This window comes from Barbus barbus (genome assembly GCF_936440315.1).
Source record: "Barbus barbus genome assembly, chromosome: 45".
Lineage (NCBI taxonomy): Eukaryota > Metazoa > Chordata > Actinopteri > Cypriniformes > Cyprinidae > Barbus > Barbus barbus.
Genome location: NC_136723.1, coordinates 18,579,934 through 18,594,999, shown reverse-complemented (window position 1 = coordinate 18,594,999; position 15,066 = coordinate 18,579,934). Strand labels below are relative to the sequence as shown.

The 15,066-nt window shown below is 39.7% G+C and overlaps 1 protein-coding gene across 1 annotated transcript in view; it reads left to right on the top strand.

Moving 5' to 3' along the window:
* Positions 1 to 531: 531 nt before the first annotated feature.
* LOC306864377 (unconventional myosin-XVIIIa-like) overlaps positions 532 to 15,066 on the top strand; it is a 39,643-nt gene continuing 25,108 nt past the window's right edge. Inside the window, exon 1 of the mRNA XM_079408379.1 lies at positions 532 to 1,550. Within this exon, the coding sequence (XP_079264505.1) occupies positions 552 to 1,550 (999 nt within the window). The 5' untranslated portion in view covers positions 532 to 551. The remainder of the gene's footprint in view (positions 1,551 to 15,066) is intronic.

Below are 15,066 nucleotides of genomic sequence, written 5' to 3'. Positions count from 1 at the left end.
TTTGATTAATAAATTATGTGGTTTTTCTTTAGCTGTGTTAACCCATGAATTACTGAAATGATTGATATGAACATTGTCCGGTGCTATATATTACTGTATTTTTTACCAGATAAAATTAGACTTTAAACATAGGCGTACCATTTTTATATATTTTATATATAATATTTATTGGTGTATATATATATATATATATATATATATATATATATATATATATATATATATATATATATATATATATATATATATATATATATGTATATATATATATATATATATGTATATATATGTATAATTAATTTTAATAATTAATAAGCCTATCATTAATAATAATAATAATTAGTTTATTAATGACTACTACAGTCATTGCAAATGGGAGGAAACATAAAAACTGTTCTGTTTGTCGATCTGTTGTTTTAGAGGAGGGTTTCACCTGTTTCTGAGGTGCCCTTGGTGCTGTGGAAACAGTGCTGGTCATGACTGAATGCCAATATTGATCTATATGCTGTGAAGAGACCAACATCTGGTGGATTATACATTTGGGCCCAACCATGTTCCACTTGATCAAGAAAGATAAAGACAAGGAGAAGGATGGAACAAAAAAGGAGAAGAAGGAGAAGAAAGAGAAAAAAGAGCGAATGTCTCAAGCCGAGCTGAAGAGCCTAGAGGAAATGAGCGTGAGGCGAGGTTTCTTTAATCTTCATCGAAGCAGCTCTAAACGGGAGGCGAAAGGGAAACTTGAGATTTCCAGCCCCATTCCCATCAAGGTCGTCCGAAACACAGAGCTCAGCCTAACAGACACGGACCTCAGGAAACTCTATACTCAGGGTACCATAACACCCACAAACTCCAGTGTTGACAGTAAGCTGGACCAAGATGTCCGCCGATCATCCATCAAAGAACAGGCAGTGAAGTATGAATCCATGACGAAGCAGAATTCCCCAGTCGAACAAATCTTGAAGCGGTTTTCTTTCTCACAGAAGAGCAAAGATGAAAGCCCTTTGGGGTCAACTGCACCATCAGGGCAAAACTCTGCCATTCCCTCACCTCAGGTAGAGGTCAAGGTGTTCAATCCCCCGCCTCTATATACACCTTACCATCCCACCAGCCCTGCAAAGAGCATCCAGGTCCCAGAGATAGTGGACCGAACATTCCCAGCAGACTTGCGCTTGCCTGCTGTGGCACCTCCGCAAATTCCTGCACCAAGAGAGTTGGAAATTCAGCGCCGTAATACGGGCGATTTCGGCTTTTCCCTTCGTCGTACCACAGTGGTGGACCAGCGCCCCGATGGGTCACTCTACCGAAAGGTGGTCCACTTTGCAGAGCCTGGTGCTGGGAATAAGGACCTGACTCTGGGACTGGTGCCAGGCGACCGTCTGGTAGAGATCAACGGGAGGAACGTGGAACGTAAAAGCAGGGATGAGATCGTGGAGATGATCAGGCAGTCTGGAGACACGGTGCGTCTGAAGGTGCAGCCCATTGTGGAGTTGAGCGAGCTGAGCCACTGCTGGATGAGGAACACCAGAGGCCCGTACCGTGATGTTTACGAGGTAAGATGCTTATGTGTTATGGTTTTGATGTGTTGAATTGCACATTGAAGACTCTAACACACTGAGCCATGGAGTTGCATGGGTGCAAGCTCTTCTTCTTCACATAATGTTGTCTCCCCACCATCCACTAGGCAAATAAAATCCAATGAAATTGTCTCAGGATAATCTGATAAATAGTGTTTTTTTTAGCTAAAAGTGCAGTTTAGATCATACATGTTTGGCGTTTTGACGTTTCTCAGGAAAACCAATACAGTTTGAGAGTACATACTGTGTGTTTCAGGAACATTTCAGATGAAAGATCAGTTACAGCCTTGAGGTATTCTGGGAATTCAGAGCAATATGAGTGTGTCTGTTAACATCTGAAAAGACCGTTGTGCAGAGAGCTGTTGATGATGTCAACAGTTTCAGTGAGACAGCTCAGGGGGGTTAATAACTTGTCTAATGCGTTTTTGTCGTTCACCCATAATGCATCTGTATTTGTGTAGAGTCCCATTATGACAGACAGCTGAGTCCCATCTGAGTGGAACAAATGCACTGTAAAAAAAATTGCTGTTTTAACTTCAAATAATTTGTTACCCCACTGACTTAGTCAACTAAAATATTCCAGTTGTCCCTTAAGTTAACATTGAGTAACTTAAAATTTCAAGTTGACTAAACTAAAAATTTTAAGTCAGCGGGGTAACAAATTATTTTAAGTTGAAACAACTTTTTGAAAAAAATGTTTTTTTTTTTTACAGTGTGGCAAAAAAGCAGAAAAAGTCTATATTGTTATCTAATACGCTGTAAATGGAGAAGTTCTGAGTCAGAAAGATTCTTTTATTTGCTCACTGAATGTTTTTTTATATTTACCCTACATAACTTTATGATAGGGCATGGCGCTAGCAACGCCAATGGCATGGGTTCAATTTCTATAGGGAATGTATAAACTTATAAAGTGCATACTTTGAAAGCATTGTAAGTCACTTTGGATAAAAGCATCTGTGAAATGCATAAATATAGAATTTGGATGTAGAAATAGATTAGAAACTATTCCTAAAGGTCTAAACATATCTTCTGAGATCTTTGTTTCAGTGTTTGCAGCAGAATTAGAGACTTTTTACTTGTCTGCTCTCTTGGCTTTGCTGTATTCCCCAGGTGCTCTCTGACACATTTTCATCTCTGTATCCTGGTACAGCTGAGTGAACAGCCCCGTTTCAGAATGTGGGCAAATCTGTTGGCCTGAAAGCAATTTTAGTCTTATGTTCTAAAGCATTGATGGGTCTTTTGATAACAGAGAGGAAAACACTGAAAGTGAAGATTCCTGTGATTTTTGTAGTCAGTCTGAAGGTCAGGTGCTCCGGGTGGAAGCAGATGTGATGTCAGCTGTATTTGTTTCTGTAATCGTGATTTATCAGATATTTCAAAACGTCAGTTGCCCTTGTCTCAGACAAAAAATGTCACAAGCTCAAAGTCACGTAGGAAGTCACAGTGGTTGCATTTCCCTATTATTATTAATGCTTGATATTTATGCATAAATAGTACAAATCTTAAGTTCAGTTGTCTTAAAAAAATGTGTATATGTCAATTTTTGTTAATCCCTTAAAATGTGATATAATGTGTATTATTTAAACTATTAGGAAAAAAAATCATATTTTTATTCACATTTTAAGGGTTAAAATTCACATTTTTATACACAACTGAAACTGAAATTGTCCCTTGGAGTTATTTTGAGTAAAGATGACATAATTTTCAACTTATTCTAGTATTCTAGTAGACTGAATGGGCAGAAGATCTGAGACATGTTTTCAAAGAAAAACGTCTTATTTTTTCCAATATGTTTGCAATGTGACTGCAAACGATTATGCAAACAATTTTAACAAATTGGGAAAAAAATGACAAATACTTAGTATAGGCTGACGTCCAAACTCTGAAATGTTAATTTGATCTGGCTCAGCACGATACCAGAGCTCAGAAGAGATTAAAGTGCATTGAGTGATTTATTTGTAATGTGTAGAGTAACGTGGGGGAGGTTAAAAAATATATAGAATACTGTGTTTCTGTAATGTAATATTTGTTCTTTTGAACCGTAAGAGGTTTATCCTATAGTGTAGCTGAGAGCATCTGACCTGATCTGACAGAGCAGCTCTTTACACAAACAGCATTTTATCTAATGGAGTGAAAATAGGAAGAAACGGGTGTTTGAAGAGAATGTTTTGGCCAAGCTAATCAAATGAGGTGGCGTGGATCACATGAGTCAGCAATCACTCCTCTGCTGAACCTGTTGTCGTGTTGGTTTGCTTGAGTTTGAATAGGAGTGTGTGTGTGTGTGTGTGTGTGTGTGGACTCTTTTCATGCCTTCTGCTAATGGATAACCAGTGCAATCTCAGTGTCAAAGTCTGAGTGTTATTTCAGAACACCATCAGCATTAAAGTGTGTCAGACCATTAGAAATGTTTTATAGCCAACCACGTATAAAAATGTAAATGAAAAAAAATAATCTTGGGAAAACTTTCTAGTAACCTTCATTAGAATCATTAACATGATTGTTTTATATTATGTATGTGAAATTATAGTATGTATTTATTCTACATAATGTTACATTTCTCCGTGAATTTCTTCCTTGTTGATAACTGTGGGTCTACATTCTGAGAAAACATTTTATATAAGTTTATATCTTGCAATTTTGGCTTTTCTCACAATTCTCAAAATTTACTCCAAATTCTGAATTTTGGGGGAAACTGTGAGATAAAAAAAAAAAAGCTTCAGGCACTCATACAAATCCTATCGTTGCCAATGCACAGACATTAATGCAAATTAGATGCCTCCTGGCAAATTTGCACCAATAATGCCGAAAAACAAGAGCACATCAATCAGAAGAGATTCTGAGAATCTAGGACATTCAATTTATGTTGACCAGGTTCTCTCCTAGTTCCTGTTACCAAATACCAGTAATTCACAATATTCAATTTTACGATAATGATGCAAAACACTTATCCTCATACCGTCCATCTCAAATGACAATGTAATCGGGATAGGAGATGTCAAATCAGCCTCTGTAATAAACGGCACCCTTTGTGATAAAGTGGCCAGTCTCACCCAGCCTGCAGGGGGCAGGAGTCCCACCGGGGGTTTTACTGGCCCACTTTAAGTCGAGCACTGAAAAAGACATGACACATTTGGGATTGGCCTAGAAGTGGTTATTCTATATAAAGACTGTGATACAGAAATCTAGACTATGCCACTGTGGAGAGCTGAATGGAGAAATTACTTGTTACAACTTGATGAAAAATATAGTCAAATGTAGACAGTTTTGTTTGTTGTTCAGTGCAAAAAGATTTCCCACCTGCTTCTAAACACTTACAATTAAGTTTAGCCAGAGGCGAAATGTGTTGTAATATTTCCGCAGTCATTGTCATCAGTAAAGTGTATTCACAAAACCTTTTTTTCTTTTCACCTGGTGCAACTAGCTTGACCTTTTTGAAAAGGAAAAATACAGCAAAACCTTTGTTCCCATTCACACCGTTACCTGATATGCAGTTCCTTTAAATGGGATGCTAAAATAGTGCAGACAGCATGTGCAAATAAACAACACAGCAGACTTTCATTTATTTATTTCAGTTAGTTTCCAAGGCAACATTTCAAACGTATTTTAAGGTTTAATCAAAGATTTAATTACAGTAAAGTTTTAATTTTGGGAAAAACAATTTTAATATCGCTGGGCGCAAACCATTCATAGTGAGTTCCCTCCAGAACTGAAATGGAAGGCAGATACTCTTATGTTATGCAGCATGAATGGCTTTATGCCAGTAGAATGTCAATTATTTGTTCAATCGTGGTGTGTCTGTGAATGTGACAGGAAACGCTAGTGATTTTGTTTGACAGGTTTGATTGTTTGCACTGATAGTTACCAGACAGACAGGTTTCAGCAGAGAAGAACTATACTTAAACACACACGATCTCCTCACACCCTCTCCTGTCCTCTTATCTGAAGAATTGGCCTCTGAATGAATGAATCAACATGCTTTTATATGCTCTTTTGTATGTGACTGCTGAATCTGTTGGGAAATCTGAACACACAAATGTATTTAGTGCTTTTTTGACTGAGAGTTATGAGCATGTTTAGAAAGGTTTTTCTTTGCTCTTCTGAAGTGTTCAATGTACTATGTAGACATTCTTTAAAGTTTACAATGCAATGTTAGCTAACCTAAAACCACCCACGCTTGTATATCAACACCTATTCAGTATTATAGGTGGCCTGTCCTGATGAACAACAATGCGAACAATGCTGATACGCAAAGGTTAGCCAGCCATAATCGAGATGATTGACATGTACAGTACATATAGTCTTAAAGGTGCACTAAGTCAATTTTCTTTATATTATGCTGGTTAATATTTTGGTTACAGAAATGCATTATTGGCAATAAGCTGAAGGATCTGAAGCATCACGTGACACTGAAGACAGGAGTAATGATACTGAAAATTCAGCTTAGCCACCACAAGAATTAATTACATTTTAAAATATAGTAAAATTATGAATTTATGAATTAAGAAGTTATTTTGAATTGTAATAATATTTCACAATATTACTGTTTTTAATGAAAAAAATTCAGTCTTGGTAAGAAGCGAAAACTTTTAAAAACAAAATATCTTACAGACCCCAAACTTTGGAAGTAATCTAAATATTTTATTTTAAAATTGTGCATTAAGATGCATGTCTATGTCAGTCAATGTTTGCATTGCTATTCTAAATAACCCCCACTAAGTTGTATGAACACTATCCTGTATTATTCTTTGGGTTCAATGGTTCTCTTTTTCCATCTGCCCTGTGAGGGTTCAACAGCCTGTGGACTATGAATGTCCTCTGACTGCTCTGAAACAATCTCTCCGTGAATGGCTTCATTAACTAGTATCAGATTAGATTATGTAATATATTAATTTGGCTGCACATCAGGCACTGAATACAGGAAGTGTCTTTCGTCTGTCATCAGTGTCTGCTGTCCCTCCGTCCTCTCGGTCAAATCTCCCTTTATGTCTCCACTTTATTTCCTGGCCGATGACCCAGAAGTCTTTCTTGAGCTGTCAGTGTCGCCCCACTGCTATCATGAGATTGAGAGGGCCTAAATATTGACGCTGGTCAGGGTACACAGGGGTCCAGGAAGTTGCTTTAGTCAGGCTGATAATTATCCTGGTTTGGATCGGCGGATCAGTGTGACGACCAGCTGCGGTTTTTGGGCTGATTTTCGCTGGGATTTGGCAGTGGGACTGTGTGAAGCTGTCCAGTGTTCAAGCTCTTACTGTGAGCATGTTGGCATAGGGATGATCCCAGACAGTTTACCAGTACATTAAATGTGACTGGTTTAACGGAAGCAGTTGGTTAGTCATTTACTTGCTGGCCTTTCACACCCTCAGAATGACATAATGTATAGAATCAAAACAATGACCATATTTACTTACTTAATGCATTTTAAATGCAGTTTGATGTTGTCATAATGTCTGCAATTTGATTTGGTTGTGTAGCTTTGGTTTTCACAAAGGTGAAGTTTGATTTCTTTCAAATTTGACACTAAGGGCGTGTTCACGCTTGTAGTTTTGTTTTGGTCCATACCAAAAAAGAAAATGATAAATTTGGTCCTTGTTTGCTTAGCGAATTACAAGTACCAGTACAAGACACAAAACAAAGATATAAGAATAAGGTCGCAACCTGATTCAACAGCTTTTATGACGTATATTTTACATCAAAACTTACCGAATATGCAAAATAATTATTATTATTATTAAAATAATGTTGTGGACTGGACTGAGGGGCGCTGTAATGGGGGGAAGGTTAGGATGATTGTAAGGGCCCGACGATGGAGGGGGGCCCCCCGAGGGGGAAACGTGATTTCTACCGATCTGTACGGAGGGGGAACACCCCCCTGGACCGCGATCGCAATTTCTACCGAGGGGGAACATCTGATTGCTCTGTTAGTACAGTTCAAGTGAACTGTACTAACAGAGCAATCAGACCAGAGTTTATTGTAACCAAACCAAACCTTATTAAGTTATAACCAAAAGTTATTTAGGGTTTCTTATATCATTTACTTAAGACATCATACTTTTTCCATAATGTAAATGTTATGTAAATCACTATGTAGAGAGTAGCAGCAAGACCAGACATGCTGCTGTTATCTGTCTGCAGGGTTGTGCCCTCAGTATGTTTCTGAATGAGAGAAACATCTGTTTTTTTTTTGTTTTTTATACATCTTTGTGCAATACTTTATTAGTTTGTGGAGCAGGTGTTTAAATCAGGCTGAAGTTTTTGCCTGTCCCCAACTTTACTTGTGTTTTCTATGTATAAAGTACACTAGAAATTTGTTAAAAGACATATTTTCAATTCCAAAGGAATGATACAACACATACTTTAACTTATGACCTGGTTTCCCCTTAGAGATCAAATCATGCTATGCTAATCTTCTCTATGCTAGCTAGATGCTTTTATTCTAGATTTGATCAAATCCTTCATGTACAGTCTATCTTATATTAAACATGATTAAACAGCACATATGTATTTAAAAGCCGATGAAATGGATAGTTTCTGTTCTATTAGCAGCACTTATTAGTAAACAGTGGATTAGCAAGAACAGCTAAGAATAATCAGGCTTTAAAAGAAGGAGGTGCCACATTTCATTACCCTAGCAACCTGTAGGATATTAGGTGGGGCTTAAAAAGTCTTTAGACCTCCCACCATGTGACATTGTGTACTTGTTTGGAGACTCACCTAAACTCTACACTTCATCATACTAGTAATGTAAGTTTTGATGTATGTGTTAGCGCATGTGTGTGATGTATGCTATTTAGTCCTGCCTTCTTTTGATTTCTCCTCTAATCAGTTCCTATAGTTAAGAAATGAAAGAATGTTTGATAAGTTTCACATCAGTCTTTAATTTTGTGTCCATTTTATAGCATTGTGAATACTGTGCATTGAATGCAGTTGCTTTCAGTGAAAACAGCCGATAAGACGAGAAAAAAAAAAACACTGATCCATCAGGATTTCTTAGAAAGACCACACAGAGACAAGGGATCCATCTGCATGGGGAGCTAATCAAGTATCGCTTTTTATTTAAGTTTTTTCATTTATATGTTTATTATTGAAATGTTGTTATGCATGTGTCAATTTTATTTAATTTCTTTATTTTCTTAAATATGTGGGTATATAGTATTTATAGAGTTGTAACTTTTAGTTTTAGTTACTTTTTCTTATTTGTAAGTCGCTTTGGACAAAAGCGTCTGCTAAATGACAAAAGTAAGTAAGTAAGTACGTAATCAGATTAAGGAGCCCACCACGTCCTCCATAGACAATGCTAGCCTGTTTGTGTCCTTCTTGGTAGCACTGATATATGATATGATATGACAGGCCTGGACTGGCCTACAACCCCACCAGAATATAAGGCCTCATGCTGGGTTTGTATGAGGTAATCTATCATCAGTATTGTGTGTTATGAACAGGTCTGGGCGATAGAGCAACAAAATTACTTTTTATAGTAAAAAAAACAACATATCTTCATATGTATGTATTTTTGGACTATTATATTTACATAAAACTAATTTTCCACCACCCCTCAGTTGCAGCACAGCCAATAACCCTGTTACCAACTCACCAATCACAGAGGCTCATTGCAGCTCTATAATATTCAATTGATAAACTTCACCAGCATGATTTGAAACTTAGATTTTTTAGATATGCACATTTTCTGTCGCTAGCACCAAGCTATGGTGTTGTGGATGGTTGCAAGTATGTCGATAAGTGGTTGCTTAAGTGTTTTGAGGAGTTTTAGCATGCTGCTGTGTGGTTGTTTGGTTGTTTTGGGTGTTGCTTACTCGTGCAAGTTAAAAGAGCTCAATGATGACCTTCTGGTCCCTAGATTTGATGGGACACTGTGGGATGGGTTACATGGCAAAGCTTATAACACCTAGGGTTGGGGGTTTGTTAAAAAACTAATGCTAAGTCAGGCCAACAGAAATTAACTCATGAAGAGATGTGCACATCACCCTCTGGTGGATCTTTGAGAAACAGCAGTGTTTTGTTCATTCACACGTGCTGTGGCTCCCTTGTGGTGGGATTTGAACATGTTGTCTCCATTGGTGAAATTTGTGAATTGAGTTTGGCTGGATTTTCTGAAAGAACAGTTAAACTGTTGTAATCCAGTTTGTTATGTGTGTGTGTGTGTGTGTGTGTGTGTGTGTGTGTGTGTGTGTGTGTGTGTGTGTGTGTGTGTGTGTAAATGTGTGGTCAGGGGGAACTGGGGTCTGCATGGTTATTTATATCCTCAGTGTCCTCAAGCAGCTGTTATCCCCCCTCCCGAGCCCAAACTCTTGCTTGACGTCCTTGTCGTAACGTTCTACCCCACGTTGAGCCCCGCTCAAGACGTCTGCCCATGGATGTCTACCTGACCACCTGCTTAACATAACAAAGAAGATCCGATGTGTCTACTTTGTGTTTGACAGGTACAAGATTCAGTGTTCAAAGCCTGCTGGACAGCCATTCGTGTGTGTGTGTGTGCTGGTTAGTTCACATTGTGGCCTCTTCACATGTGCTCTATTTATAGTGAATGTTCTGGTGTGTCATGAAAGCTCAGTCCTGTTGTCCTTAAATTGCACTTTCACTTTCAGACACGTTGTTACTTTTTGCATTACAAATCTGCTCTTTCAGCATTGTTTTTTTTTCAGTTCATGAGAAGCTTGTTTCACATTATTTTATCTGTATACTACAGTAAAGTTTGAGTTCCAGCTCTCTCATCTGTCATCATTTACTCTTGGAATATAACACATGAGTCATATGAACCGCTTTCCATTGTCATTTTGGAAATTAACAGCCCCGCATGTCATTCACATTCATTCAGAAAGGAGTGATCAAGATAATTTTAAAAACAATAACACATTGAAAGTCGAATGTTTTGACTATCATGAGAATGCGTTTTGATTAAGTGTCATGCTGAAAGCCTAAATAATGCTCCCTGCTTTATGTTTACTCCATTTAACAGATTAGATGTTAATCCTTATTTCTTTTCTTGTAGCTATTCATTCTACCCATTCACCGCAGGGTCCTAGTACCCCCAAAACTTCAATCGGAAAGACTGCCTGCATTAACCGATCCTGTATCTCTCCTCAAACCAGCCTTCCTCTCCTCCCCTTTCCTTCCCTCTCTTCTCCTGAACTGTCTGTTTCATCATGGCCTTCTCATCTCGTTTCTCATTTTGGGAGAAAAAGGAAAGTACCGTTTTCTGCTGTTTGTTCATTAATTTATTGTCTGTTCAGGACAGGTGACATAGAACCAGATTTTTCTCCAAATTAAGATAAATGATTGTCTGGTCAATATCTTACAGAGCCCTTAAGAGGACACTGTGATGGAAAAACTATGACATGGGAGGAAAAAATATATTCATTTGCTTCTGCTTGCCAAGCATTTGCGCTCTCTCTCAAAAGTGCTGGATTCCACCAAGTAGCCTGCAAATCTTTTTCATTCTCTTAGTATTACTTTTCTCTGGAAGAACCTCTCTTGCTGACATTCTAGTTAGTCTTAGCACATGTATATGAGAGTTTAGCTGTACTGGTTTTTAGTAACTGAGAAAGACAGTGGTTAATCTTCAGTCTGACAGAGGGATAAACTGTATATCGAGAGAACAGAGAGAGAGCAGGGTCAGATGTCACACCAAGAACAATGTCTCAGGTTAGAGCGTCTGATCTCTGGTTTAACTTTCCTGTCTCTATCTGCCTCCCTTCAGGTGAAAGATGAGAATGTCCCGGGTGCAAAAAGCTCAAATGTAAGTGTTTGAGCAGCGTTGTCATTACTGCATGACTCAGATTTCAGATGGGTGTCTGTTCTGAGATCAGAAGAGATTACATCTCCCAGAATTCTGCATTTGTTATTGTGTCTGTGGTTCACTCTAAAACACATCCTGCGTGTTTACTTCATGTATATCATCAGGAGGTGCTAAAGATGGGGTTTGTTCAGAAAATGGTGGTCTTTTTCTTTTAGGACAGCTGTTTGCTTCCAACCTCGTACTTTGTATGTAATTACTGTATGAAAGCAGTTCATCTGTTTCTTCTCTTCATCCAGATGAAATTTAGTATATGAAATTTAATGGAAACAGGGTGAGTTGAAGTAACTTTCTAAACTATAGGGTCCAAAATGCTCAAATGTGAATATTAGCAGGTGTAAAGATAATTTTTGCAGAATAAGGTGAGAGTGACTGTATGTGGATGTTTGTTTAGAACTGTACTGCTGCTGTACACCAGTGGGCGGGGCGTGTTGACATCACACCCTGCCCTTTTTGTCCTCCAATCACTGCTGTAGTGGGAGGGGCAGCTGGAGGAAGAAAGAGAGGGAAGGAGCATGAGAGGGATGCTGAGCTAAGATTGTGTGTGTCTGAAGCAAATGTGTGAGAGGTTTGCAAGTCATCATGGAGGCACAGGGCTGGAGGCCTGTCCAGCGCTCTCAAAGTGCTGCTGTCAATTTCAGTGTCCCACAGAATGCCGTGCACAGCTGGAAGAGCACCAGTATCATCACCTTCAGGATAGACATGAAGGTCTGTCTCCACATAAGAGCTCATTCCTAGTATCTTATCACTAAATATTTACTTTAATTTGTTATTTTATAGTGTGAGGTGATTGCAACGTCTTTACAATACTCCAGGTTCTGAATTGTGTATAGTGTGAGAGAGACTAAAGCCTGTGCGGTTGATCCTGTAGAGTTGTGTTTCAGGGCTGTGAGCCAGTGTTGCACTGCAGTGACCTTAATTACTGGGTTTGTCTGTTAACCTGCCTGACTGTGCTGAGAAAAGAACAGAAAAGTGCCTGGCCATGTGGAAGCATGAGTCTTTTTCAGATTAACTTTCAGTACTTGCAGCTGGGCTGGAGAGTGTGAAGACCCTCTGATATTCAGAACGGCCACCCATCTGTCATCATATAGGAAATCCAGGAAACTCTGGAAGGTTGTTGCTTGTGGAATTATAGCTATTGTGAACCTCAAATTAGTGCTATTTTAGGTTACAAGGGATGTAAACTTTTACCTTTAGTTCTTGCTGTGTGTAATTTTATAGGGTTTTTTCTTTTGTGGTGGGTGACCTGTATGTGTGTATTCTGGGTTGTGTGAACAGTCGGACAGTGAGAACAGTATGAATCAGTCTCAGGCAGCAGTAAGTGGCTCGACCGAGCGACGCCGGGGTGAACCATCAACAGTGTTGAATCCAGAGCGACCACTGACTGTAGACCAGAGAAGCAGCGACTCCATGAATGGACGACATGGCAGCGTTGAGTCTGACACACTGGCGAGGAGAGGACTGAACCTGGGGCACAAAGCGGGTTCAGAAGAAAAGCCTTCGATAGCCACTTCAGTCCCCAAAACAAGCCGTCCACTGCAAGCTGGCAGGTCTGTGGATGGAGATGCCCTCTCTGTTGGGTTGACCAGCCTAATGGGCCGTGCAAGAACTAAAGAGCATCGCTCTCGCTTGAGAGCTGCCGAATGCAAAGAACCTCAAGGGGAAAGCAAAGGAAGGATTGGTGAAAGTGAGACCCCCTCAGAAGACCCCCAGCCATCCACCCCTGCAATCAGTCCACCTCCTAGACTTGACCCTCTTGCCCCTCCTGTTGGCTTTTTACCTTCTAAGCCAAATCCTCTTACTCCTCCTCCTGGATTGCTTCCAGTCACCAAGCCTGATCCATTGGCTTCACCTGCTGGTTTCATTCCAGCTCCTAAACCATATCCTTCAGCTCAACCAACACCTAAACCTGATCCTCTGGCACCACCGACGGGATTCAACTCAGCTCCTAAACCAAACACTTCCACTCCACCTACACACAAGACTGATCCTCTGGCACCACCGACGGGATTCATACCAGCTCCTAAACCAAACCCTTCCACTCAACTTACGCCCAAACCTGATCCTCTGGCACCGCCGGTGGGATTTGTTCCCACCCCAAAGCGAGACCCTTTTGCCCCGGTGGCAGGATTTATCCCCAAGCCCAAAGTTGACCCATTAGCACCCCCTGCAGGCTTTATTCCTGTGCCACGGTCCATTGCTGTACAAAAGCCAGAGGTACATACTGCATGTGTTTCTGATTGCTTTAGTAATGCATGTTTGCTCAGCAGGCCAATGGTGTGAAACTCTGCAAGGCTCACTGCAGAACTAATATCTTGTCATAACTTATGTCAAATGCTTTTTCTCACCCATAAAGACTTTGACTGCTGTCTCACTTTAACCCTCTGAAGTGGATTGAAGCAGTAACTTCAGCAGCTGATGCTTGCAAGATGCCTGCGAGAATTCAGCATGTCAACTAATGATGCTGGAAGTGACTTTTTTTATTCTTGAGATCATTTTCTAAAGCACGGCATGTCTCTGTTGACACGTCAAATGGCTTTAAGTTGAGGTAAAAATTATTGTTGGCTTCAACTGTGACCACATATCAGACTATTATTGCATTAGTGCTGACCATGTCAGATGCAGACTTCTTGTAGAGTTGTAATGTGGTGGCTCCTATCTCGCTAGTTTTTGGCATGATTGTAGACCATATGCTTGCATCGTACTGACAAGTGCTGTGTCTGTGAAGGTGAAGGGGGTGTCAAAACCTTCTGCAGCTCCTGCTGGAAAACTTCCATCCCAGATTTCCATTATCGCCAACCAACAGGTGTGTCCCACAACTGCCAAGATGTATGTGTAAGACAATGGTGTTAGCTGTGAGAGTTGTGTGTTGCCTGAAAGTAGATATGTGGTTAGTTAAATGTATTCTGCATCATTGGTGTTTATGTCTCACTGCTTATTTCCAGATTTGATCGGTGTTAACAATTGTTAGCAGTTATACTATTGTGTAAGGCTTGGTCTTGCATTGGCTTCAATATTAGCATCAGGTGGTTTGATAATAATCACACTGCTGATGAAGGTCAGGACCACTTGGACTCTTCCCTGATCCTTTTTGATTCCATCTATAGGGGTCTCCAGTGATGCCCACCCAAGGGATTCAGGTGCAGAAACACCTCCCTTAACCTCTGCCATTTCTTTTCTTTCTTTCTTTCTTGTTTTCACAGTTCTCATATGAAGTGTTTTATTCTTCTGTTAATTGCTGTTAAGTTTATGACTTTTTGACTCCTGCTCTCTTGCTTTTCCCGGCCCTTTGCAGGCCAAGGCAGCTGAAGATCCTGTGGCTATCCTGCAGGCTGCACATGAAGCTGCCAGTCTGTCTAAGGTCTGGCTAATGCATTGCCTGTGTGTAATTCTGCTTATGTGTAAAGCGTAGTAGAGTCTTGTTGTGCCATTGAAGGAATCTTATCACCTCAGAGCTCCTGTTTGAACCAAAGCACATTTCCGATTCAAATTCTACTTTGGTGTATATGTGCATGGTTTACAGTTCAGTTTATTTGCAGTTTTCTGTGCATTATAGTTTTCTTTGTGGTGTGTGAAGAGAATATTAATTAATTTTCCATAGTTAGTATATAGACTTCAACCTGATGTGCATTGCTGTGCAGTTTACTTTTAATTTGAATGTGTTTGTCAGTCTGTATTGTA